At 39.9% G+C, this 27,368-nt stretch overlaps 1 protein-coding gene across 6 annotated transcripts in view; it reads left to right on the forward strand.

Moving 5' to 3' along the window:
- RASGRP3 (RAS guanyl releasing protein 3) overlaps positions 1-27,368 on the forward strand; it is a 59,193-nt gene that overhangs the window by 24,840 nt on the left and 6,985 nt on the right. For 3 of the 6 annotated variants that reach the window (XM_041477278.1, XM_041477280.1, XM_041477279.1), the window contains 12 exons: positions 5,616-5,808; positions 7,341-7,443; positions 8,093-8,155; positions 9,318-9,449; positions 10,441-10,588; positions 12,111-12,284; positions 12,683-12,799; positions 13,105-13,380; positions 18,882-18,959; positions 22,806-22,922; positions 25,129-25,244; positions 26,013-26,160. In XM_041477278.1, coding sequence (XP_041333212.1) covers positions 5,739-5,808; positions 7,341-7,443; positions 8,093-8,155; positions 9,318-9,449; positions 10,441-10,588; positions 12,111-12,284; positions 12,683-12,799; positions 13,105-13,380; positions 18,882-18,959; positions 22,806-22,922; positions 25,129-25,244; positions 26,013-26,160 — 1,542 coding nt within the window. In that variant the 5' untranslated portion in view covers positions 5,616-5,738. Of the gene's footprint in view, positions 1-3,840; positions 3,888-5,615; positions 5,809-7,340; positions 7,444-8,092; positions 8,156-9,317; positions 9,450-10,440; positions 10,589-12,110; positions 12,285-12,682; positions 12,800-13,104; positions 13,381-18,881; positions 18,960-22,805; positions 22,923-25,128; positions 25,245-26,012; positions 26,161-27,368 lie in introns of those variants that run through there. The other 3 variants (XM_041477281.1, XM_041477282.1, XM_041477283.1) reach the window with 3 other exon arrangements.

Genomic DNA, 27,368 nt, shown 5'->3' on the forward strand with positions numbered 1-27,368 from the left:
CTCTGCCCTGTCCTGTGTCGAGCTCCCGCCTGTGTCACACCCTGGAGAAACCTGACCCCCTGTGTCACTTGCTCAGAGTTTTCTAGAAATAGATCTGTGTAATAAATAAAGCATAAATATATAATAAATATGTAATGAATAAAGGATAAATAATAAATACAGCACTGTAATAAATAAACTGGTACTGATCACCTACAAGAAAGATGAAACTGCTGGGAGAGAGCAAACTCCAGGAACCGCACAGTAGGCAACCTAAGATCTGTGCTGACTTGAGCCCAAACAGATGTCTTGCTTGCATCTGTGTAGGCAAAGGTGCAGTCCCAGCTGGGATTCTTATTATGGTAATTACACTAATATTTGTGGAGACTAATAACAGGAAAGGGTCTTACTATGAGAGCCTCCATTACATCTACAGGGTAGCAGATGACCTCTGTCCCGAAGAGCTTGCCCTGGATATGATCAAGACAGAATAATGGAAAGAGGTGTAGCAAGGGAAGGTATCCTTAAACTGTCTCATGGGACTCATGATTTCTTCTCAACTTTTTCTGCATACTGCTACTGATTGGATTTCCCTGTCGAGCTGCTCCCACTTAGCAGTCCTCCGGCTGCCAGATGGAAGCTGTTTAATGCAAGCATTCACTGATGCAGGCTTGAAGGAGGGGAGGTCTGGCTTATTTAAAGACCCAAGAATATCCTAATCTTGTAAAGAATACAAGTCTTATGTGTGGGGGTGTCTGGAAAGTTTATGGATAAACTGGGACCCATAGAGGTGCCTCTGTATCAAGGTGGGACTCTTTGCATGTGTCTCTATTTATTGTCTTTAAGTAGAAGGAAAATAGCCTACTTTTAATAAATGGGGGAAATCCTACAGGTACATTTAATTTGGCCTGACTAAAAAGCTGCTTGAATTTAATTTAGCTGAAAAAATATTACCCCATATGTCAAATTTAAGTCTATTTAAAACTGACTTATTGGTTTAGCTTGCACCTGTAAACGATGCAATTTTCCTGAAATCCACACATGGAGTGCCCACACACAGATTTGTACAGGCTTGACATTTTAATATTATTTAAACTGCTGTAGGTTGTGGGTGTGGACCCCCCCCCCCACCCCCCACCTTAGTAACCTCCAGCAGTCAAAGTGAAATCTTTTGGTTTTACTAATTTAAACCTTGGCTTCAATGCTGCCCACCCTGTTTACATCACTTGGTGCTTTTGCATAAGATTACAAGTTTGCTGGCAGGGTATCCTTTTTCTTCTAAAAACTAATGTATTGCACCTGACCACATCTGTCTCAAGAGCTCACAGCCTACATACTTGTTTCAAGTATCTATCAGGACAGTCCACAATAACACCATCTCAAGACTTCCAAAATGTTGAACACAAAATGCAATTACACTGCACAAAAGTACTAAGGAACCCCATCTGCTCAGATGAACCATGTGCATGTGGCACGTGGAGTGATGGCAGGACTTGAAAGGAACTCTGTGCTTTGTAGTTCAGTCCATGGCACACTTCTAACCTCTGAGCACATCACTGCAGTTGTTTCTGCTTTCCTCCTACGGATGAAGTGCACATCCCATGATAGAAATATTGCATAAAATAAAGCATGACATGCCTGACACCATGACTTGGTTCATAGAGATATTATGGTTGTTTCTATTGCCTAAATGAAGGAGCAAAATCTGGCTTTGAGTGAGTGCTAAGGTCTATGTTGATGGTATTGCTGCTGTTGCAGTCTTCACCTATTCCTGATTATCCCCTGAAATCCCTTCCCAGCATGTGGTGGGTTACCAGCAAGACTTGCAGGGGAGACTGTCATTCCAAGTGGCTCGATAAAGAAATGAGAATGAGTGGCTGTGGAGGACTGTGTGCCTCTTGTGTGCTTAACAGCCCATGTTGATCACAGCAAACCCAGTCGGGTTCATAATTCCATTATGAGGCAAAAATTTATTTGTTTCATTATAGTGGGAAATTATTCCCTGAAACAGCTGGATGGCAATTAGATATTTCAGTGTTATGCTGGAAAGCAGCTGAGATTCTCAAAGTTATTTTTGTTTGAAAGTCCAACTGCATTTTTGGCAATCAATTTTTTTAATAATAGCCACATATTTCAAACTTTTTACTTTTTATTTCTAGAAATACTCTGCAATTATTCTATTTTATTTTTAACTTTGTGTCTTTCTTGCACTGAACTGTTGACGGAATATAGTTTATTTAATTTATGTAGATGAAATTTAGAGTTGTATTTTACTCATCCATCTCTACAGGTGCTGGTGTTTGGTTGGATACCATTGTGTCATGGTTGTAGACAATTCCTTTATTGTTTTAGTAGAACAGCAGTGCTTGATCACACAAGTAATGATGTAATGGTTGTGGGTTTTGGAGGCTGCAGTCAAGAGATGTGATAGCAGGGTTTGACTCAGACCCAGTCAGCCAGTTCTTCACTTGGTGGAAATGCTTTATTCTTCTTTGGGAAGCATTATTTATAATAATACTCTGACCTTTAGCAGTCAGATAGGCTGTTTGGGAGGACAGCTCTGGAGTGTCAGTATCTAGGCGACTGCTACTTATGCAGTTGTTGTAAAATTGAAGAAAAACACCAAACCTTCAGTTTTACCCAGGTAAATTACTTGTTGATTACCATATGGCTGCCTTTATACTGTTGTCAGTGGAAGACAGAGATGATCCTCTCCTGTGCTACATTTTATGGATGATGGGAATACTAAAAAAATTTAAAAGCCAGATCAAATCTTTTCTACATTTCATGCTCAGCAATTTTTTAGGCTTAGACAGAAAATGCAATAGTTTTCCTCCATTTTATTTTTTTAAGCACTGACTAAAAATATTTTGAAAAGGCAAATAATTTTATTTTTCCCTTCTTGAAAGAAAACCTAAGTCAGATAAATCTGGAAGAGCTGCATAGCTGGCTTTGTGAAAATTACACCAGTTATTTAAGCACTTAAAGAAGGATTTGGGTCTGGTCAAAAAGGAAAAACCTGTCCAAAGTGGGATTCTAGCAAAAGTTATGTGTACAAGGTTGTGATCTTGAAAAACACTGCACAGCTGCTGGTTAACTCTGAAAGCAAACCAAACAAATGCTCTGATTACTTATTTATTTTTTCACTTTAAATACATAAACAGTCTTGGGCAGAAAGACTATTTCCTGTTTACTGTTGTGTGGAAGGATTAGTTTAGTTTCCCCTTGGTTCATTGCACGTAGCATCTCTGTGTGATTCCTAGAAAAACAGGGGTGTTCTTTCAAGAGGGGGCTCTGCACCACCCAATTCAGAGGAGAATGCTTTCTTCCACCTAGGAGGAAGGGGCAGGATCTAATGTTTGCACCTCTCTGATCAAGTTTCTTGTTGGCTGGCTTGAACTTTGTGTGGGGCATTGTGTGGGCACTGACTGGTAGAAACTCCCTGTTCCATGAGCTCTGCTCATGTCCTCCAGCATCCTCTTCAGCATCCAGCTTAAGGGAAGAGAGTGTCATGTCTAAATCCATTGCTGGATGGGACCAGAAAGAGCCTGGCTGTAGGAACACATCTAAAAATAATACTACAGAATCATAGGATTGTTTAGGTTGGAAAAGACAACTTTAAGATTATCAAATCCAATCATTAACAAAACACTGCCAAGTCCATCACCAAACCATGCCCCTAAGTGCCACACATCTTTTATATGCCTCCAGGGATGGCGACCCAACCACTTCCCTGAGCAGCCTGTGCTTGGCCAGCCTTCCAGTGAAGAAGTTTTCCCTAATATCCAATCTATATTTGTCCCCTGGTGGAACTTGAGACAATTTCCTCTCCTTCTGTTGCTTGTTCCCTGGGAGAAGAGGCAGACCCCCTTCTGCTACCAGCTCCTCTCAGGCAGTGTTGGAGAGTGGTAAGGTGTCCCCTAAGTCTACCTTTTTTCAGACTAAACAATGCCAGCTCTCTCAGCTGCTCCTCACAGGACTTGCATCTTTGCCTGAACAGAATATTTTGAAGCTCTTCCAAGCAAAACACTGCTGCATGCTTCAAACAGGCTCAGCGCTGCAGGACTCAGAGGTTGGGTCTATAAAGTGTCCAGTGCTGGACACTTTCCAGGTGCTGGGATGCAGAGCACTGTGCTGCTAGAGCATCCCTGGCCAGTCAGTGGTGTCCTACATGGAGCTGAGGTGCAGGTGGCAGCTAGCATAGGTCAGCAATGAGCAGCTGACACATGCCAAGTGGGCTTGGAGCTTGAGAGACTTCACTGGCGGAGCTGCAGGCCAGTCATGCTAGACCAGCTCAGCAGTGCAGACCTGCCCTGAATGAGAAGGGATTTCTTCTCTTTCTGGAAGTTGTGTCAGGATGTGTTGGCCCTGCCTTGTGCTAAAGGAGGAGCACACCTGCCTGTGCTGTGGCTGTGAGCTGGCTGGCTGAAGCAGCCCCAGCAGGGCCACTAAAGCTGCCACTGCCTGGTGTTCCTTGGGTGGCCAGACCACAGTGACAATTGCAGGGCTGCAAGCAGACAGAGACACAGCTCAGTGTGTCACTCTGTGTGCATTGTGACACTGGCCAGTGGCAAAGGGGTCAGGGTGGTTTTGGAAAAACCAAGGGGGCCAGGGTGGTTTTGTAAAAAGGGTGAAGAATGCCAGTCCTACCAGGACAGGGTTTGCAGTGCGAGGTCTGTGTTACGGTGGGTTTGGAAAACTTGGAATTTGTGGGTGGATTAAAGCAGGTATATAGTTCATCAGTGCTTTGCATGACCAGCTTTAAAAAGTTGATGTTATGGGCAATGGCTTCTGAAAATTAATTTCCCAAATTCCTGTTGTTTCCCTTCAAGGACTATTTCAGTTCTACTCTTGGGTTTTTGTCTTCTAGACAAATCACTGGATGCATTTGTTTGTCACATTTCAAACACTTGGTGTGATCAGGCAGTAGTGGGGCTTAGTCACAGATAGATAATAAAGTACTGATTCATTCTTTAAATATAACCTGTAAAATTACTTCTGAAAACTTGTAACAGAGTATTCTGTGCATTTTCAGGTAAATGGATATTTGATATTTAAATGCATAGTAGATGTATAATAAAATTTAGAAGTTTCTGTATGTGTTTAGGTCTCTGTGACTGCCCAGCTACTGTGGGAAGATTTATTTTATTTTAAAAAGCTGATCTTAAGGTCCTTTGAAAAATTGCCTGCTAGTTTAATGTTTGCTGTGAACTTCATTAAACACTTTATGTGCTCTGTGCCAATTAAGACCATTAGCATTATCATGAACCAGTAACCTCAGGGGGAAAAATGGTTATGCTTAAAACATAAAAGCAGGGTTATTAACAAAAAGTGACTTATCAAGTGTAAATAGAATGACTTGAACAAAATGTGCGTCATTGTACATGCAGGCCCTCATTTGCCATCTGGTTTCTGTTTTATGACCCTGGCTATGGATTTATTTTGTCCTAGTGGACAAACAATTGGACAATGCATAAAAACACAAGCTAGAATGTAGGGAAGGCTTATGGCTATCTTTCACATGCTCATGTGGGGGAAAAAGTAGTTTATAGAAAAGATGAGTTGAGCTGTAAGCATTGCATCCTGAGAATTCTTCCATATAGTCATATAATTATAATTTCTTTTACTTTCTTCAGATTTTCATTGAAGTCCAGCTAAGAATGCAAGCAACAAAATAGAGTGAAAAAGCTGGGCAATTGAAGAAGCATCCTTCTACTTGGTGAAAATGTCTCTTATTTTTTGACAACGATTAAAAGACAATGGGGTCAAACACTCTTGGAAAGGCTGCAACATTAGATGAGCTTTTGAACACTTGTATTGAAATGTTTGGTATGCTATTTCAATGTTTTATTATTTTGTTATTGAAATTAATCTTTTAATGTAAGTCCTGCTATTCTCTGGTTTAGCCAATCTTTCTCTTGGCTAAGAACATTTCTGTCCTGTAAAATTTTCCATGTTTCAATTTGGCCCAGAATCATGCAAGCCAGAATTTTAATCACATGCATACTGTATTAAATTTTCGTAATACAGATAATGCACAATTGTGGGTATGGTGGTTTTTACAATACTGGCCTTTACCAAGAGAAATGTTTAGATGAATTATTCAAGGAGTTATTTCTGGCATTGATCTTTGTCTTGAGTGGTTACACAGCTGTGGTTTTGACCAGTCATTTTTTTTAAAGGTTTTCCAAATCACCATGCAATAATTGGTAAGAATATGACCTAAGGCTAATGTAATCTTTTTACTCTTATTAAAATGTGATGTACCAGGTCTGAGGGAAAGAAGTGATGAAAAAGACCTTGATCCATAACACCATTAATCGTGATTATTGGTCACATTACAGTCAAATGAGTTCATGGATGAGCTTAAGTGTTTTCAAATGGGGCTTTAATTCACAAAGCTACATTTAGATTCCCTGGAGATGCAGGGCAGATTTGATTGGAACGAAGTACTAATTTTATATGCCATGTGGAGAGAAACAAGTATCTAGAGGTGAGAGAGACTGAACAACTGATGGATGGACAGACCTTGCTACCAGCTGCAGTGAATCCCATACATCCATTTCTGTAGGCCACCATCAAACTGGTTCCTCAGAACTTCATTTAAGTATTAGCAGAGCCCATGCACTTGTTGTCTGTTGTCTGGAAATAGTGTCTCTTCTTGTATGCACAGTTTCTTGACAAGCACAGTCCATATGTGGCTCCTGTTTTCATACATCACATCATCTACTGTCTTCAAAAAAAGTAACAGAATAATCTAACATTGCAGATGTTGGGGAAGACTGATGGTCAGCTGAACTGCCAGGGAATAACTGTGTAGTTTCAGTGGCTACACTGCAAAGACACAAGAGTCTCTGTTAGGCAGCTGGGGCTGCGACCTTGGGCACTGATATGAGGTGCTAGGTGCTGCTTTAACATTGAATTCCTTGAAGCAGATCCATTTTTCAAAATAATTTAAGTGCTAGCTTAAAGCTATAAAGCTGCAATAAAATAAATATTGGAAGAAGTTGTACATAAATCATCTTCCCATCCTCTTGATGGACTGATTTTGGATTTGTCCCTTAGATTGCTGGCACTGTCTTTATAAAAAGTTTAGCACAGTGCTGCCCATGCCCTATTTTTTTTAGCTGTGGCCTGTTATCTGAACTGGTTTGGGTTTTTTTCCCTTGTTTAAATAACTGTCACTGCATTCTAGCAAAATGCTGTTCAAGAGGCATTTTTGTGCTCTGGTGTTCTTTCCTACCTTTTTGTTAGATAACGAGCCAACATTTCCACTTTTGATCCTTTCTGTCTGACTGTGCTTGAAGAGTAAAAGCTCCCCTCTTCTGTGGTGGGGTTAACTCGGTGTTTCTCTTTTGCAGATGACAAAGGAAACCCGTGCTCCAGCCATTTGCCAAGAACCTTTCTTTTAATGCACCGGTGGTATCTGCCTTCGACAGAGCTGGCTGGCAAACTTCTGTCCACATATCCTTTCACAAAGTGCTGCAAGTTGGCATCACAGTGTCAAAAGCAGATTGTCCTCCTGACCGCTTGTAAAAATGTGCCAGTTAATTAATGACAAGTTTTAGAGGTGAATTTTTCTTCAACCTGGAAGGTGGAAGTTTATGAGCTTCTCTATGCTCACATAAAGACTTTGTAGGCTTTCTAAGTGTGTACAAGAATAGTAACTGTGCATCAACCTTGAATAACTGTAAATATGAGGCCAAGATAATTTTTCAAGCATATCACAGCAGATTGACCTTTGAGTACTATGAATTTTCAGTGATATCTAACTACCTACATATAATTTATACTTCTTAACTCAGTAATCATAACTATTATCATATTTGGTTAGCCAGAGCTGGCAAGAAGCCTGTCAGCGGAATATTCAGAATTGTAGAATAGAGGCATTTTTAGGGGGGATTTTAGGGGGGAAAAAAAAGGGGCAGCCAGGAAATAGTCTTTGTGCCCTAAGATGTTGTGAAAATGCATTAAATATGAGAGGCATAATGTGGTTATCTCTAGAAGAAAAGTTTGATACTTTTGTAAATTCAGCTGCTCTAGTATCAGCCTCCAGTGAATAAAAACAACATTGCTGAGTCAAGGCACACAAAGCTTTCTTTAGCTGACATACGTACAGAGATGCTGATGGGGAGAACTGCAATGAATTCAGATTGAAAATCTGCTACTTCATGAGGTAAATGCACTTCTGGTCCTCTAGCATTTTGGTTTTATGGTTCTGTTAATACTATCAATGTAATTTTGTTTGTTTGGGTTTTTTACTTCGTCTCCATTCTACAGTGAAAAGAGAATTTCTGTGTGTTTAAAACAATTAAGTTGAGCCATCCAGCTTTTAAGACACTTAACTGCATCGAGCACAAAAGCTGACAGAAAACTTGTGTTATTATTTATCTGGCTCATGAGTGTTATGATTTATCAGCTTCCCATAGAGCAACAAGTTCACTGCCACACAGAGGAGAGACACATTTTACTCCCAGCTGCAACTTAGTGTGGGAGAAAAAAATTGTCTCTGGGTTGTAGACTTCAGTTCATGCAGTCCTTTGCAATCCCTACATAATTTATGGTGACAGGAGTGTGTTTAGTGATGCCGAGGTTTGTACACACTGGGTGTGTTCCAGACCTTGCAACAGCTGCTCTGACCTTGTTTCCATGGGAAAGCTTTCATGTGTTGGGCTGTTCTGATGTAGGAACATTTCTCTGTAAAAGAGAAAGTATGAATTTTTAAGTAATCATAAACTTGCTTCACTCAAACAAATGCTTTTTCTCCTTCCTCTGGATGAAGTTACATCACCGAGAAGAAAATGAGGGGGTTACAGAAGTCAGGGCTGATAACTTTCCACTACTCCCCCTTCCGTAGAGGAGGGGCTTGCATGTTTTACATGTAAGCTTATGTGGCTTACCTCTGCTTTACACAGTTTTCTTGGTGGAACTGCCACCCGCATGCACATCTGCATTTTCATTCAAAGATCTTTTTCTGAGCAGACAAAGTTATCTCACTTGGACAGGGGCCAAGTGCAAGAGTAATCTGGGTGTCCTGGCAGCCTGAGTCAGGACACTGTGTGTGCCCTCACCTGAGACACCACTTCAATTTTACATTTCAATAGAATGCTGCTTTGTTGTGCTGTTGTGAGTTAAGAAAAAAATATTAAAAGATAAAGTGACTTTTGTCATTTCAGTGTCACAAATAATTACAGAGGAAACAGGCCGAGTTCACCCTCTCTTTCTAAACAGTGGACCTGAAATAAGTCCTATTAAAAAGTGTGTGTAAAATAACTGCAGCCACTGAATGTTATATCTGAGTCTCTGGGTGTCTCTTAACTGCTGTCTGTGGATTTCAGATACTGGATTTTGGAATTTCCTGCAGAGTTTAACTTGGATCTTGGGCTGATTCGTTTGACTGAAGAGTTTCAAGAAGTAGCCAGCCAGCTTGGATATGAGGATCACATCCATCTTATTGATATCTCCAGCATGTAAGGATATCATGTCAAGGACATCTTTGTGTCTGGAACAGCAGGATTTTAGTTCTGTACAAAGTACAAAAGTATTAAGGCCCATCTTGATTTTGAGAGAGCAAAAAAAGCATTGCAAAATTGTCTTTAAATTTGAAGCTACTAAAAATTTGAAGTTATAGTTGCACAGTAAAGAGAAGATTCCTATCTGTATGTAAATTTTTCATATAAACGGGAAATAAATTATTTTTCTGACAAAGCAAGTGCCACTTAAGTGTTTAGGATTACTTTTCTTCTTCAAGTTTTCATACAAAATAGTAAGCAATGGAGTTACAGGCATGCTGTTTAAATCTTAGATCTTCTCAGGGAAGCTTGCTTGTCTTCTCATCTGTAATCTGTTTGTTTTTTGCAATATTTTCTATTATTTAACTGGATAATTTTTAGCATTCACGTATGGAGTTGCATTACATCAAAATGATTACAACAATTATTTCCTTGACAAGCTGGAATGAAAGTTACTTTTTAAAAATCACCAGACCTGCTTTTGCATCTCATCAAAATATTGTAGATTTTCTTTTAAAATATGGCATATGCACAGTATTTGGCTGTCTCTGTTGTTCCATTACTTCAGGGACCTGTGGACTTACAGAGGAAAAATTAATCCTTGATGTTATTCAAGTATGTTTTTACTCTGTATCAGAATTTGTTTTGAGCTGTTCTTGTATTTTAAACATCCTGAATTATGTCTTCCTGTATCACGGGGAAGAATATGTCATCCTTTTGTTGTGATAGAAACCTGCTATTATTTATCACTTGGAGTAGTGCATGCAAAACTCCCAGCTTCTGTTGCCCTCTTGAACAGGTCCCATTCTAAGTGTTTGCACTGTGCTGGATGTCACAGAGCAGAAGTCTCATGGTCCTTCTGTGGTCAGTTTTGCACAACACATTCCAGCTGTGGGCTGCACTGACATACACCCAAACAGGACTGAGACTTATTCCTATTCTGTTGCAGTCCTTCCTATGACTGGATGAGAAGAGTTACACAGAGGAAGAAGATTTCCAAGAAAGGAAAAGCCTGCCTGCTGTTTGACCATCTGGAGCCCATTGAGCTAGCTGAACATCTCACTTTTCTGGAGCATAAATCTTTTAGGAGAATTTCTGTAAGAAGCCCACAACTTTGTCACTTGCAATTAAGAGCCTGTCTTTAAAGAGCATTCACATGGTTTCATATTTATGACTTTTTTCTCAACATTTCAGTGTAGTGAATCTTTATACTCTCTCGATATACTTAGCCATGCACTTCCTGGACCTTTTTGTGCCTGATGATTTTTGATGCTGAGGGAAATTCAGGCACAGTTTCTTCTTTTCACAGAGGATTGTACAAGGGCAAGAGGCAAAAGTGGATGAAAACTAAAGTTGGAGCTAAAACAAAACAAATGAGTAAGACAAATGTCAAAAGAAATGCTGAGATTTCTGCTGGCAAATATCCATATGAAAGGGTTATGTGATGTTATTGTATCAGGTGACAAATGGAAGCAGTACGTTCTCAAGATGACAAATGAGACTTTTTTAAGTGTTCAGAAGCATGAGAGAAATCAAATTCCTGAACTAAGAAAAATGTATGAGTTTTTTTGTTTGGTTCAAGGGAGGAAGGAAAAAGAGATCAATGAGGAGCTGAGACCAGTCTAAATAGAATCACTTTTGATGTCACTTAATAATGTTCAAAGGTTAATTACTCTAGACTTCAAATCATAGGAAAACATCCTACTGTGATCCGTGCAATGCTAACCTCAGAGAAGGAGGGAAGGACAAGAAAAAAGGCATGGATTTCTAATCAAATTTAAGATGCGTTTCAATTCCTTTGGGGATTCCAGGAAGAAAACTCCAAACTGCAATTAATTTTCTTTTTTTTCCTTTGCTGTTTCTAGCTTTTCTGTTAATTCTTCAGCTTGAATTTTGCTGTCACAGATGATTCTCCACAACCAGTGAGATCTAATTGATCTTGTACCACTTGTTCTCTCAAAGTTATGTAATTGTAGAATATGATTAGTCTGAGTCCTGTGTTTGGTTTTACCTCTTTAAAAAAACGGGGGAGAAGGAAGGGCAGCATTAACTATAAAAAAAAAAAAAATTTAATCATTTGAACACTGAAATACTGTCTGTCTGCAGCTAGGAGACAAGCATCTGTTGTGTTAGAGTATGTGCCCTCATGTTTTTCTAGCAGGCTGGCATCACTAGCAACTCCCTACACAAGATAAAATGATGTCCTAAATTACTGAAAACCTCCCTTTAATGGACAGCTGAAAACTGTTTTTCAAAAATTCAGGGAAATTTAATTTTTGAGATCCTATAGAGTGCCCTGGCTTGAAGGTGTCAAATATAATTACACAGAATAAAATGTGCTGAGCAAATGATGGGAAAGATGGAAGTAGTGATCACACTTATCTTGTAGGCTTCTATATTTCCAGACACACAGACAAGTTGTAAGTTGACATTTAAGGAAAAACCACACCATAACAACAGCAAAAAGATTTTAAGGAGGAGATGTTGTGCAGCAGGGTCTGCTGACCATGAATCATGGTCACTTTCTAAGCAAGAGGAGCCTTAGAAAGAAAAATATCAGTTTCAGTTTGATTCTCTAGTTTGCCCACTGTTTCACTGAAAGTGTCTTTTCTCTGTTAGTTCACAGATTACCAAAGCTATGTGATCCATGGCTGCTTGGAAAACAATCCTACTTTGGAGAGATCTATTGCTTTATTTAATGGTATCTCTAAATGGGTCCAGCTCATGGTTCTCAGCAAACCAACACCCCAGCAAAGAGCAGAAGTAATCACAAAGTTTATCAATGTTGCCCAGGTGAGTCTTGCAGATGAGTCTTTTTCTTCCAATACAAAGCAAAAATATAAATGGAGATCACAGTAAACAAATTAGCTGATGCTCTTGGTGTTATTTCCTCAGTGAATAGCCTGTTCAACATCACTAGAGGTTATTTGTGTGTGGTGTGCCTGCATTTTTTAACTAACAGACATAACTTTATAATCATTTTTCTTTATTGTATTCCACTTGGCAATTGTCACTATTTTGTGCTTCTTCTGGACCTAAACTAATTAAAAAATGAAATGCTGAACAATTCTGTGTCCTCATTTATTGAGTTAACCATGTTGGGTTGTCTCATTTAACTTGTTTGTGACATTGAGTGGCTACTGCTTGTATTTCATTAATTTTTAATTATGCATGATTAATCTCTCCTGCAGAAGCTCCTTCACCTCCAGAACTTCAACACACTGATGGCAGTTGTGGGAGGTCTAAGCCACAGCTCTATTTCTCGCCTGAAAGAGACTCATTCTCATCTGTCCTCGGAAGTCACAAAGGTATGATGGACTCCAGAATGCAGACATATTGAGGTGAACATCACCTCTTTGAGGTCTGATGGGTTCTGCAGTGCAGGTGTCTCACCAGCACAACATTTGGATCATGGCAGAGCATCCTGAAAGGCACTTGGTTGCATTCCTCTCGATGGAGCAGGATAAGCTCACAGAGATGCTCTGGTTGATTGCCTGTGCCAGAGAGGAAATTAACACAGTCGACACCCTGACAAGAGTTGTGCTCATTTAAAACAGATTAAGGAAATGCAATGAATGCTTTCACAGGGACTTGCTTCTCTGGCTGTTTGTAGGACTGGAACGAAATGACAGAGCTGGTGTCTTCCAATGGAAACTACTGCAACTACCGCAAGGCTTTTGCTGACTGTGTTGGCTTCAAAATTCCTATTTTAGGAGTCCATTTGAAAGACTTGATTGCTGTCCATGTCATTTTTCCTGATTGGATAGATGAGAACAAAGTTAACATAGTGAAAATGCAGCAGCTCTCCATCACCTTGAGTGAACTGGTTTCTCTGCAAACTGCTTCTCATCATTTAGAGCCTAATTTGGATTTAATTAACCTGCTAACTGTAAGTACTGAATGTGTTTCAAGTCACTGCTGTGATTCAAATGTTGAGTGTCAGTAGGAATACTCATATCTATAAAGTTAAGTGCATATTTTTATCTCAGTTTTGAAAAAGAAAAGGGAAAAAATACAAAACAGAAACAAGTTCACATGAGGTGTTAAGAAAGTCAAAGAGTTTTAGTACAGTCATATGGGATGGCTGGAAGCAGCAACAGGATTGTTATAAATTACCTCTTTTAAGAATGACAGATGGAGGGCTGTATTTATGTTAGAAAAAGTAAAACTCAGTTCTGACTACTTAGAATGGAGGTTTATGTCTCTTCTGGAAAAACTGGGAGACATACTGGCATCAACACACGAGAGAAATTCCAGCCTGAGCATCATTCTGGTTTTGCTCCCCTGTGCTTTCCATTTCACACAGTACCCTTCCTGTCCAGTAAATAAAAATGTGATGGATTTGTACTGGGACTGATCAGGTACAGAGCTTTATGCTAAGGAAGCTGACAAATATGAACCTGAGCTTGGAGAAACCAAACTGGTGTGGATATACCTATGGCTTCATTGTAATGAGGACTGGAAAAGTTTGGGGAATTTGGTAAACATTCTTCAGTTGTGCCTTGTTTGGAAAAACCTGGGAACAAGTCTTAATCCTGATAAGGGGGACAGGAAAGAGCAGGCACCAGATGTTGAACCCTGCAATAATCCTTTAACTTAAATTTTGAACTATAAAGGTTATAAATGTTTTGTTTTTGTAATGACTGAGAGCTTCTTTCTTGTGACACTCTTTCCCTTTCCCATTTCTTACAAGCTTGGCTTTGAATAAGGGGAAGTGGAACCTCAGGTTTTGGGGAACTGAGCAATAAAAAAGTGACTCCAAAAGGATAGAAATTAGACAATGTGAAGTGAGAGATGGAAGCTGAACTGCTGCTACCACTTTCATTAGCTGCTCTCTCTTCTTGGTGACAGCCTGTTTTCCAAAAGGAGCAGAAAGCTAAAGATTTTTTAAGACCTTGCAGGTCTTCATATATTCATCATTGTATCAGCCTGAGCTCATATAGCTTATCTCTTTTTCAATTTTTAATTATTTTCCCCGTTTTCTTTGTTTTCAGCAAAATGACAGGGATTTTATTTGTGTTTTTGTATTTCTTTCAGTGTACTCCATTTACTAGGAGAAGTAATTGAGTACATGATGGGTACTTTCTCACTTGTGATACTCTGATGCATTCATTCATAATATAACTCTGCTGACTTTATTACAGTTGAGCCAATCTGATCATAAAAAATGAAGTTTCATTCTGCAATGTTGACTCCAGACCTGATCAGGGGTTATAAATAAGACAGGTGTAGGCAACCTAAAACCTTTCCAGGGTAATTCTGTCTTCACATCAGTCACTGCAAGTGTAGCTGTGGATCAAGTAGGTTTGTGTGGGAGTATTGATTTAAAATGGTGACTTCTGGAAAGGGAAAAAACAACAAAATTCTATCAAAAGTTCCTGGACCCGAGTTTTTCAACATACCATAATATGGATAATATGGATATTCTCATTTTTCTTCCTGTATGTAGATTTTGTCCTTATCAGTGTATATGAATACAAGATTTTTTTTTTTTAATGCTAGTCTCTTAAATAGAAATAATGGATTTATATTGTAGATTAAATGTTTCTATCTTTTTGTTGAAAAGAAAGTTTTAAGTCACTGGCTGGGTTCAGAGAAAGAGGACAAGGAAAGGGTTGCAGCCCAACGCTGAGAAGAACTGACAACTAAAAACAATTGACCTTGCTATGTGCAAATGGTCTATTAGCAGATTTAGCCTCTCCTGCTGCCTACATCATCTTCAGTTTTCAGAGCGTGAAGAATTAACAATTCCTTTTATTGCTAGGTCTTATCTCTCTAATGTCAACTGTAAAAAATGTTTCCATCTTTACCTTATTTAGAGAAACTCCCTTTTAAATCTAGTAAATGAATAAAAATGTGTAGAATGCTTTCCAGTTGTGTGTGAATTAGCTGACCCAACTGTTCCTTCCCTTCTGCTGTTTTGCCATTGAGCAGCTTTTATCTGGGCAAGCTTTTAGTTGGTGCCTTGTCCTGATAAGGAATGTGTAAATCTCTTGCCTGGCCTCCCTCCCTTGCAGTGTTGCCTTTTACATCACACTTAGCAAGAGCCTGGCCTGTGCTTGCTTGACAAGTAAATCACAGGGTACTGGTTTGCTAGCCCAACAACTTGCACAAAAAGATAAAATGGGCATTTCATGGGCATGTGGGAATTTGGCCTGGTTTTTCTCTCCCTCAGTGGTAGAGTCCTATTTGCTCTAAGAGAGATGATACCTTTCAAGTGGCTTAGAAATGGTGATGTTTGGGGTGACTTTGATAAGAGCTATGAAGTAAGAACTTGTGCTAAATGCTTGGTGAGAGGTGGGTAGTAAACTTCAGGCCAATTCCTCAAGGGGCTTACAGGCCTTTTAAAGATGTAATTTGAGTATAGACCAAAAGGGCTCATGGGGAACAAGAGTACTCTTGGTTTCAGTGGTAGCTGCTGAAGGGTCAACAGTTTGGAAAGTTGGTCTTCTCATGCCTTAAATGTCTGCACACAAACTTAGAGTCTGCTTTCACCCATCCCCACACCCCTCCACCTCACCTCATCTTTTTGTAAGCATAAAAAGTCAGCTGCTAGCTCACAAAATTTTAGCTTTGAGAAAGCAGCTGAAAGAAGCTAGCATTTTGCATGCCAAAAACGAGGGAAAGTTTTGGTGTATGGACAGCAGGGACACATGCCAGGTTTATTGGTATGGGAGACTACGAAATCTCAGAGGGATATGAGTCCTGACTTGGGCTGTGTAAAGGAGTCTGAGTTACATGGGCAAGCAAAGTAAATGTGCTACAATTCAGCTCCAGTGAGCCAGAGTCCATGACATGAAGATGGACTCAGTTCTTAGTGCATGGCTGCTCTTAGTCTGTGGCTATTCCTCCTTTCCTGACTTGCTGGCCGTACTTGCTCCTCCTTCACTGAATCTTGTACCTGGTTCTGTACCATGTGGAGCTAAGATGTAGTGAAAGAGGACCTAAATACAAGTTTGGCAGGGCAGCAGAGAGGAAAAACAGCTTTAATGACAGTTTTGCCTTTAGAAAACTTATATTTGGTAAGGATGCTTAACCTTACCTGCTGTGCATTGGTTTGGGGTTTTTTTCACAATGTGAATAAAAACCTGTGGGTACATGTTTCATCACTTTCTGTGGATTGGAAGTGGATCTCAGTTTCTCAGCTAGACCACAGTGTATTTATATGAACTGTGTTAAAACCTGTTCGGTGCCGCCATTTTTCCCTTGCTATTTTTATCTCTCAGTATCTATTTATCTAACCTGTTCTGAGACTATATGCAAATGACTGGAAAGTCCCAGGCTTCTGTACAATCTGGTGAAGAGAATGAGAACTACCTAAACAATCAAATTGAAAGTCACCCTCTCTAACTTGTGTTCAGTAAGTTCCACTTAGGGAAAAAAAAAAAGTCATGTGTTTCTGATCACTCCCCTACCTTTCTCAATGCCCCTCCAAAGTGCTCAGAAAAAAAAATAGGACAGAATGATAGCCAAATTAGAATAGAAACTGCCACTCACTGTAAAGCTTATTCTGGGAAAATTCTTATTATATTTTATTTGTCGTAGCAAAACTGTAAATATAATATAAAAATGAATGCTTACATAACTGCATAATCATCATGCTTGTAATTTTTGTGCTAATGTATGAAACTTCTAACCTAGACAATACCTTGTCCACTGCGTGCTTGCACATTGTGCCTAATGAAGTTATATCCGCTGCTTAAGATAAGGTCATATAATTCAGGGAGGGAGAGATACAAGCTTGCTCAATAAATACTAATACATTTCCACTCCCAAATCCACACCCAGCTCATCTGGCCTGCTGAGAAAACTGTGCTCTTTCACAGGAAGCGGACAACACCTTTTGAACTACCATTGCTGCTCCCCCAGTCTGACCTGATAACATCATGCGCTCCACCTGAGTGCTGCTTATTTTATGCCACCAAGGAACCTCAGAATACAGTCACTGAACATCTCACCACGTGAACAATATTTATTACAGCACTTACTCGTTCAATTTTGTCTTTAGGACAGGCCCTTACCTAACCCTGTGACATCAGCATACTGGCTGGGTAAAGGAACCTGCAGGACAGGATGCACAGCCTTTCACTGCGCCCTTAATTACAAAGTGCAAAAATCAGCAGTGTTTCACCTAGACAAAATGAATAACGTGATCTCCAGACTTCTCTAAAGACATGTGTTTGCTTTGGGAACCTGTCTTGAGAAAGGGCACCGCTTGTGTCTTACTCATCACACAAAATTATACCTAAAAGACAGTAGTAGTTCCTAGAGGTGATTTTGCAGTAGGTGTCACTGGTCCTGCTTGCTACTTACTTGGCACTTCAGATTCTCTAAATATAACCTTCTGTCACAGTTATTTAGTCAGCAGTAATTCCATCTGTCTGCTCGGGAGCAGCAAAAATCCTTTTAACTCAATCTTAGCTTAACTGGGGATTTGCAAGGTGGATGATAACTTCAAATCGTGTCAATTCTTCAAAGCCAGTTAATGCAGGAACATGATCACAGGAAACATGCAGTGTTTGTTTCCTCTCATTGTAGAACATTAGCTACAGTGTTGATTACCTTTCTCCTTCATCATCCAAAGGAGGAGGAGTTCACTGCAGACACTGATCAGTGCAAGACCCCAGCTGCCAAAGTAAAAATGGATTCATCCTGCTTTAAGTATATTTATGTGCCTTCTTTTTTTTCTCAATAAATCCTCCAGGGAAAAGAATGAGAACATAATAGAAAAATCTTCCACTTATCTAGAAACAGCTGGAAGGCAATTTGCCTGACTTGCTGAGAAGCAGCCAGGAGCAGGCTAAGCTGGGACTGCTCTCAATGGAGCACTTTTCTGCATCAACAGCAGTGGCAAACCCAGCCTGCTTCTCCCAGACCTCTGTCTGCACAGATCTTTGCAGAGGCATTTGCTCTATGGGCTGATCTTTGTAGAAGAGCTGCACTACTATGACCCTTTTTGAGGAACAAAATTTGACCAGAATAAAACCCGAAATCTTCCAGCCTAGCCCCTCTATGACTACTGTCCTGAAGTTTTTGCATTCTTTCTTGCTTGCTGGAAGAAAGTGCTTTGGTTAGGGGTGGTCTCTGGAGCCCGTGTCCCTCTGTGCATGAGGTAAGCATGCAGCCCCTCTCCCCCCTGGGGTCAGGGTTGTGCCAGCCCTCAGGTGCAGTGCCTGACATGGCAGCAGCGTGTTCTTCACCAGCCTGGGCTGTGCTCACTCTGGGGAAATCCACTTCCCCAGCAGCTGCACGAGGCTTTGGCATTTCTCCCAAACTCAGAGTAGCAAAATGTTGTATTTACCTTCAGTGGAAGGTATATCAGCTTAAAAGCCTGCCATATCCAACCCAGACTAGTAAATATTACTGTTTTCCATTCTTTCTTACATATAGCTGTCCCTGGACCTCTACCACACTGAGGATGATATCTACAAGCTCTCACTGGTGCTGGAGCCAAGGAACTCCAAATCTGTATGTAATCTTTTGCTGCATTTTGACATACTGCTTATTTTGTCTGCATGCAGTTGATTTAATTTTTAAATGACAGTTAATGTGTTTCCTTATTCATATGTATATAAAGCTTTTTAGTATTATATTTTTATAGAAAACACAGGAACTATTTATAGGTTTTAGTGCATATTGGGAGAAATAAATAGTGGAACATGCCAGATGTCATTGTTAAGTATTTTTCACCAAACCTCTGCAAGTCCTGGAAAAAAAAAAGGTCTGCTTTAGATATATAATCCTTTATAAGTTTATATCAATTACTTATTGTGTGACCCTTAGCTGATTTTCTGGATGCTGGTGCAGTTACATAGAACAACACTGAGTTAAAAGGTTTGTTTAAGGCAAAGCAAATAATTACTGTAGTATTTTAAAACTGTTTGCTTAGGTATAATTGGCTGCCTCTTGGGCTCTCAAGCAATGTTTAAAGAGATGAGAATAGATATTAATCTTTATTTGGTTATGTGCAACTAAAAATAATGCTGCATTCACGCATTTTTCTTTATTTTTGAAAGTCAAAGGATACAGATAAACCTCATAATTAATAGTTGCGTTCCACTTCAGGTATTAATTATTCACTTTCTTCTGCTGCCAAAGGCTGGGGACTCTGCTTTCCTCTGAGCATTTCTTCAGTGTATTAACATTCTTATTACCTTTCATATCCAGCCTGTGATGCTCTCAGGCTGAGCCCTCTCAAGTCTGACAGCATCAGAAGCTGAGAGGCTGGAAATGCTTCACAGGGGGTGAGAGGAAGGTCCGGGAGTCTGAGATGATGCATTCCAGTGCTTTTTAAGGTTTTGAAGCATTCTTAGAAGCCAGCAAGGAAGCAGTACCCTTAAATTTCCACCTATAAGGCTTCTCTGGGGTTTAAAATTGTTAATCACTCTTGAAGACCAGTTTGAGGACTATGTGTGTGTCCTCCCAATGATGTATCATGAGCAATGATAAGGAAACTAAGGAATATTTCCATAGTCAACACAAGCTCAGCTTGAACATTTGAAATTTCATTACTGAGTGTCCAGCCCTTGTTGGATATGATTTGACCACAACAGTTGTTTATTTCAGTCCTTCTGGGTCCCTCCTGCTCTCATTACTGCCAGCAAAGTTGAAATGTCACAGCCCTATGCTGTGGAAGGACTAACGGATCGCTACTGTAAATTAAGACAATTATCACATTGCTGCTTTGATCTCCAGCCTGAGCTTTAAGCAGGACAAAAGCAATATAAAAAATGCTGTGAACTTTAACAGTGCCCAGCAGTTGTGGGAGACTCCTGCATCAGGATCAATGAGTAGCCAGTGACATTGAGCTGTTGCAGCACCCTGATGGGTAAAAAGCTGCAGCTGAACCGACAGAAGCTGGACTGTTTGAAGCTTTCTTCTCTTTGATGGAGTGCCAAAGCACACAGGCTCCATTACAGGGGAAAGAATCTGTAGGGCTTTTGTATGTGGAAAAATTTGTCAAAGGCAATGCGAGAGCATAGTTATGTCATTCCAACTGCTCCTTGATTTATTGTTATTTGGGTACCGCTCCCATGCAGGTGCACTGTGAAGGAAATGCCTCATGCTGCTGCAATCATTTTCGAGGCAAAAGTGGAACTGATCTGTTAGCATATCAGTCTGCTGTCAACAGCGACCTGAGCAAGACTTTCCTTCTGCTAAAACTGGGAGGAGACCCTTCAGTCAGTATAGCAGCCTAAAAAAAACTCTGAGAAATGACCACCAGCTGTAGTATAGCACCTCCTTGTCATAGTGTCCTGATTTTCCACACCCATTAGTGATCTTCTTGTTAGGATTTCTCACTAATACAGCTATTATTTAGAGGACAACTCTGCCTGATGCAATTATACCATTGATGATGCACTTATGTATTTTTTTTTTCAGTAGAATTCACTTCAATGTCCAAATACATAGATGTTTGCAAACATCTGAAAATGCTTTCTCAGTCTTCAATACCATGGTCCCTGTGCTGGTGAAATAAATGGGAGATATAGTCTGAATCACAAACTGCATGGCCAGATAGTGCTCTGCAACATTTAATAAATTCAGCTTGGTAGTCTCTGGACAGCCAGTTAGCATCTTTCCTCACAGGATGCATTTCAAATACATAAATAAAATAATGGTTGTTCATTTGAGTCTATGAGTACAATAGAATAACAAATATTTCCCTTTGGTTAGTGGTCAGTAACATGAGGATTTCATTGCAACTTGTAAAAAAAAACATAAAAATTGAATGAGATTTCAGATGAAATAGCCCAGAAGGAAAAGGAAGGCTCCAGTGATTTCAGTCTCTTTCTGACACTGTGCACTCAGACCAGCAGATGTTAAAAGCTCTCTGTCAGGTCTTGATAGTCTAGCACCACACTGACACTCAACACAGATGCTTTGAGCCTGTGCTTTTGGCAGATAGAGCTGGATGTTCAGGTTCACTGTACTTATGAAAATCGAATTTTGTTGATATAGGGGTGTTTTCTTATGAAAATTGAATTTTGTTGATATAGGGGTGTTTTCCTCCCAAACTTACTCGTGCGCATTTGTATTTGTATGGGTCAAAATCTATCAAGGTTTTGATAAAAGCTGTTCTAACACTTGAAAAAGGAAAAGCCAAATTAATAAAGCAACCCACAAACAAATCCTTTTTTTCTTTTCCAAGCAAACACAGTCAAATATGAACCTGTGACCATTTCTCATCTGGATGTCAAAGTCTACAGCACCATTGTTATACACAATGATACATGTAACATCTTTACATGTCTTAATTGTCTCTCTTTCCAGTCACACCAATTCAGAGCAAGACAAATGAGACCCAGATTCTTTGCTCATCAGCTAACACAGGGGTCTTATGAGACTCTGGACCCTCTCCCTTCTGATCCAAAACACACTGAATTTTTTCTGCTTGACACAGCTTCGGCTGCTAAATGTTCAGTGGCAGATGCAGGGAAAGGCCAGTTTGTCTTGCAGAGTTGTCCATGTTAATTGGTTATTTTTGGATCCTTATGTGAAAATTTGTTCAGGTTTGTCCTATATTTCCTACTTGAAGAATCTGAGCTGCATTCCAGAGCTACTCCCAAAGCACTGTAGTGGTGTGGAGAGAGTCAGGTTGTGAAGTCTGTGCATCTAGTGAGCTGTCAGCTACTGTTTTGTCAAGACCAAGATGTTTTTAAAATAAAATAGTCTGGCTGGCTGGTGTTATCTGCAGAACAAGTCAAAGGTTAGAGCCTTTCTACTCAAGCTACCTAGATAAATCAAGCTGTGCATCCTGGCAAACGTCAGCTGGAAACCAGCAGGATTGCTGAGCACAGTTCTGCCCTGCTTCTGCATCCTGCTGTCTTGCTGGTGGCACACAGAGCAGGGGCATGAACTTATTCAGGTTGAGGCAGTTCCTTGTGTGGCTTCTGGGCTTGGTCCCTCCAGCAGGGAGCTGGGGGCAGACTGCGGTGATCTCCTCAGAGGTTTTACAAAGGAGCAAAGCAGGTTTCTGGGCTTACCTATTTCTGTGCCCAAACCCTGCAGACCCTGCTTCCTTCCCTCTTCCTTCAAGTCTCATTGCTGTTGAACCCTCTGGAGGTGTCAGTGGGGTTTGCTGCTGAGCTCCCTGGGCGGCAGTGTAGCTGCGAGGTGCCACAGAGAGACTGGCTGAAGCTGTTAGTGAAGACAAGCAGCCCTTAGAAACCTTGCCTGATGTTTTGCTGAGCACATTTGTACAGCACGAGTACTCCAGTAGTTTGCTGTTGTGACATTTTGAGCTGCTTTTACTGGGAAATTCAACTCCCTCACTGAGATTTGAAAATCCTTGTGTTCTGATCCATCCCTCAGCAGCCTACCTCCCCGACCACCCCCAACAAACCAGTAGTGCCACTGGAGTGGGCATCTGGAGTGGTACCCAAACCTGACCCTACAGTCATCAACAAGCACATCCGGAAACTGGTGGATGTAAGTATTTGGACCATCACACTGCTCTAACAGAATGGTAGATTTGATATATTCATCATTATAATTAATTTCAAGCTTATAATGAAATTGTTATGGTTGGGGTGAATTTCAAACATACCATCACAAATTTGAGCTGTTACTGATATGTTCAGAAATATTTATTTTATTCCTGCAATCAGCAATGTGACTAGTAAACAGGTTTCTGGGTGCAAATGAGCAGACTTTCAGAAGCATCCAAAACTTGGCTGCTGTTTAATAGGTTTGTCTAGCAAATATAAATTCAGAGTGCAAAGTTTAGTTTGTGCAGCTCTAGCCACACAGTTCATGTCTGGTAACAGCTGAAAAGAAAGAAAAACAGCTGAAAATTCAGAAACAAGGTCTCATACATTAATAGGTCCAATTAACTTTTCTGGAAACTCTATTTCTGCTTTTAAACTTGCTGTTAGTTTACTTTCCAGAGCATGTTATATATGGTAAAGAGTTGTCTTGGTATCACTTCCAAAATGTGGACACGAGGTCACGCAGAATTAGAGCTGAGATCTTCTAGCCCCAGTTTAGAAGGTGATGTGTTGTGCTAGGTAATGTAAACAAAGCTCAACACCTCCAGAATCCTTTGGAGAGACTGAACTTTTCTTTCTCCTTTTTACAAATTAATAAGTATGTCTGGAAGGAACTATTAAATTCTGATATTGTTTGTGTTACAGATCACTAATTGGGGTCATGTTGCTAAGATAACCTAAACAAAGTCTTCAGTTCTCTCACCCACATTTCAAATATATCTTGTAGTTTACTTTTTGTACGTGCTCTTTTTTAAAACAAGTTTCATTTTTCTTCTAATGAGGGATGCCAGAAATGCACATGCTGTTCCTGAATTGCTTTTGTCAGTGCCATATGCGTTGATAAAAATGAGTGAACATCCAAACCTCTCTTTGATAGCTTGTTAAATAGGAAGTCTGTCACAACTCCCTAATCTTTCCAGAATGAGCTGGATGGGAGTTTATGTTTGTTCCTATTGTTGAGGGAGTTGCAGTTCCCCATTCCACAATTTTGGCCTGGTTCAGGACATGTGATTTGAGTTTGACAGGATTAAAACATGGTTTGGGCTTTTATGGATACAGCTTACTAAAAGGCTCACACTACTCCGCACAACTGTTTTCACTTTGCCAGTATTTGTTTACTTGCTGCTTTGAATTGTGCTTTTAGCCATTGTTTTTATTACAAAAAGTGTTGAATACTACTTGGGTTTGTTGTTTATTTCCTTCTTTATGATGTTTTTTTGAGGTCTGCCAGTCATTGGTTACAGTCATTTCATAGAAATGGGTTTCATCAAGTTCTTGTTAAAACAAGGACACTACAGATGCCTTTCAGGGGTCTCGGTATATTGATATAATGTCTTTATCAACAACATTTTAATCTAATGAAGGAGCCTGTACTTCACAATGAGCCTCTCAGACAGTCATGTTGACTTTGGCACTCATGTTTTTCCCATCAGCATCACATGTAGCTTTAACACCACTTGCACATCCCTGCAAACAGGAAGACAGAATACAGTAACCCCTTAGCAGCTAAGGAGGGCACCCATCACTCTATGTGACCTTTAAATTTGATCCCATATCTATTTTTACTTGGTGGTGGATTGGGTCGTTGATGGAAGTGAATGGTTTTTAGACACAAATTGCTCATGATTGCGGCATCAAAATATCAGTAAACAAAATAGATTGAAACAGTACTGTGGCAGAGTAGAGGTGACCACCTAAAAGAAAAATGAAGCCAAAACCATCTGAAATACTCATGAGAAAGCTGTTGTTGTTTTTGTTTTATTTATTTTTTTTTTAATAAAAAAGTATACTTAATGAAGCAAAGGGAGTATATCATCACCTGGGGCAGAATTTTAGTGACATTTCCATCAAAGAAGAAAAGTAAAGCAAGAATAATTATGTGTGAAGATGTGTGGAGGATCATCATTCGATAAATGCTGATGTCAAAGTTTTCATTAAAAATCAGCCATTTTTCCCATAGAGTCCAATAATATGCATATTTAAATACTAAGGAAAATAAAAGGAATAAAACAGATGCAACAGAGCATCTGAATAGCTGAATAAAACATTGGTTTACCTGTGATTATAATGTTGAAGAGGCTGGTATAGACTCTGGATAAGCTAGGTAATAGATAATAGTACAATAATATCTTTTTTTTTCTCCTCAGTCTGTCTTTAGGAACTACGATCATGACCATGATGGTTATATATCTCAGGAAGACTTTGAGAGTATAGCTGCCAACTTCCCCTTCTTGGACTCTTTCTGTGTGCTGGACAAAGATCAGTAAGCTTGAAGATCTCTTTGTGGTGGTTTTTCCCCCTTTTCCTCAATTTAAAAATTCAGAAAATACAAATATTGAAGAAACAGTGTCTCCCAAATTGCTCCTGTCTGACAAGACTACTGAAAGCCAAATTCTGTTATCATTCGAATTCTTATACTCTAGTCAGTTCTTTAAGTCCTAGGTTGGAGTCCTGCTTTACCCGGTAATTTAAAAATCATTTATGTAATAGCTTAATGACAAATTCCTGCTGGGACTGAGTCAAAGCCCTAGAGTACTGTGAAACTACAGTGGAGATACTCTAACCAGACCAGGCACCAGACTGATGAAACAAATAAGTTCTGACAGCACATGGGAAATGAGTGCATGTAGCAGAGAGGCGGTAACAAGTACTCTAGAAGGTGTATATAACATCCATTTCCTAGCCAATTTGGCTTGGTAATTCTTTGTATCCAGAATCTCTTTGACTGTGAAGGCTGGTGGCCAGCCAGAGGCATAACACTTGTTCTGTGTGAGCAGTAAGTCAAGCTCCTTCATTTAGTGGCCTGGTCTGTGCTCCATGCCACTAACAGGTGAGATAACAAAGGTCAGTGTTACTGTTTAAAGAAAGATAAGAACCACAAAGGCTGTAAGGGTTTTTTCCTTCCAGGACTGTTGCATCTCTTTCAAAGGATGTGCTTTGTGTGCTGCATGCCTTCTGCAATGAGAAAACCCCAAATTTTTCAGTGCCATGAGCAGTGACAAATCTACTCTACTTTTTATTTCCCTCACAGAGATGGTCTTATAAGCAAAGAAGAAATGATGGCTTACTTTCTAAGAGCTAAATCACAGTTCCAGTGTAAAATGGGACCAGGGTTTATCCATAACTTTCAGGAAATGACCTATCTTAAACCAACTTTCTGCGAGCACTGTGCAGGATTTGTAAGTATGATTTTAATAATAGCATATCTTAAAAGCAACTTTTAGCCTTTAATGTGTATGGAGTGGAACTGGCTCCATACATTGCTAAAGTGTCTTGGCCAAATAGTACCTCATGGCAGTCAGAAGCACAAAACATTTACTCATGTTGTAGCTGTGCTATCCAGTTTTGATTTAGTGGTTTCTGACAATTGCCATTTGTAGGAATTTCTGTTGGGGGGAAAAAAATTATGTTAGCTAAAGGATGTTAGAGACTATATGAATGGTCTCACTTGGTTTATCTTAAGTTCTTTAATTTGGCTTGATTTCCCATGTAAACAAACTCAAGGGAAAATAGATGTCTGGAGCAGAGGATGTAGATGAGGCAAAAGCTGTTCTTTCTCAGGAAATTGCACATGGCAACATAGATATGTTCATAATTCTCTGAATGGCTGTAACAGCCCTAATTTTCCCTCTATTGAATTAACAGATCTTCTAATTTGGTAAAGAAATCAAAAGTGCTTCCAGCAGTTCTATATGATAAGAAATTTTAAAATTTATTAGTTGGAGGTTTTTTTTTTTTAATTTTTTTTTTCTCAGCCATAACTTATCAGATATCACTTATTAGAGTGCTCTCTACATATCTGGGAAAGGATTAGTTTTGTGGACATTTGTGTTGCTTATAAACCTTCTCTAAGTTTTCCACTTCAAACCAAATGTAGTAAAGAATTACTATGATATAGAAGTTACTTTAATGGACACACTTGGCTGAAATCAAATGTCCACAATTAGACAGCTGAAGCAGTAAGGGCAGAGGGCCATGTCCTCTGTTTGTGTGTGGCTCACATAACAGGCTGTAAACTCAGACCCTGTCCTTGCTCTCCAGAACAGATCTGCCTCTGCACTCGGCAGTAACTTTATTCCATGATCTTTTGCACTAATCAGTATTTCTTCATGGCTGAAAGTAACAACAGCAGCACTGCAAAGCACAAAAACATGCTTCCTTTCAGACTCTCTCTGGGTTCCTGCTCTAGCCCATGCTCCCATTTTCCACTCACTCCTTTTGCGAGGTGTCAGTTTTGTTTGGACGCTTGAAGCCCCTATCGCAACCGCTGCCGCTGATTCATGCCAGGGGGAAGAAGGAATTCCGCCTATTTCCGCCAGAGCTGCAGAAGCTCTGGTGGTGACATGGTCAGTGCTGACGTAGGAGTGTGCTGTGGCAGCTCCAGCAG

The sequence above is a fragment of the Pyrgilauda ruficollis genome, unplaced genomic scaffold, assembly GCF_017590135.1.
Source record: "Pyrgilauda ruficollis isolate IOZ18807 unplaced genomic scaffold, ASM1759013v1 scaffold4, whole genome shotgun sequence".
Classification (NCBI taxonomy): domain Eukaryota; kingdom Metazoa; phylum Chordata; class Aves; order Passeriformes; family Passeridae; genus Pyrgilauda; species Pyrgilauda ruficollis.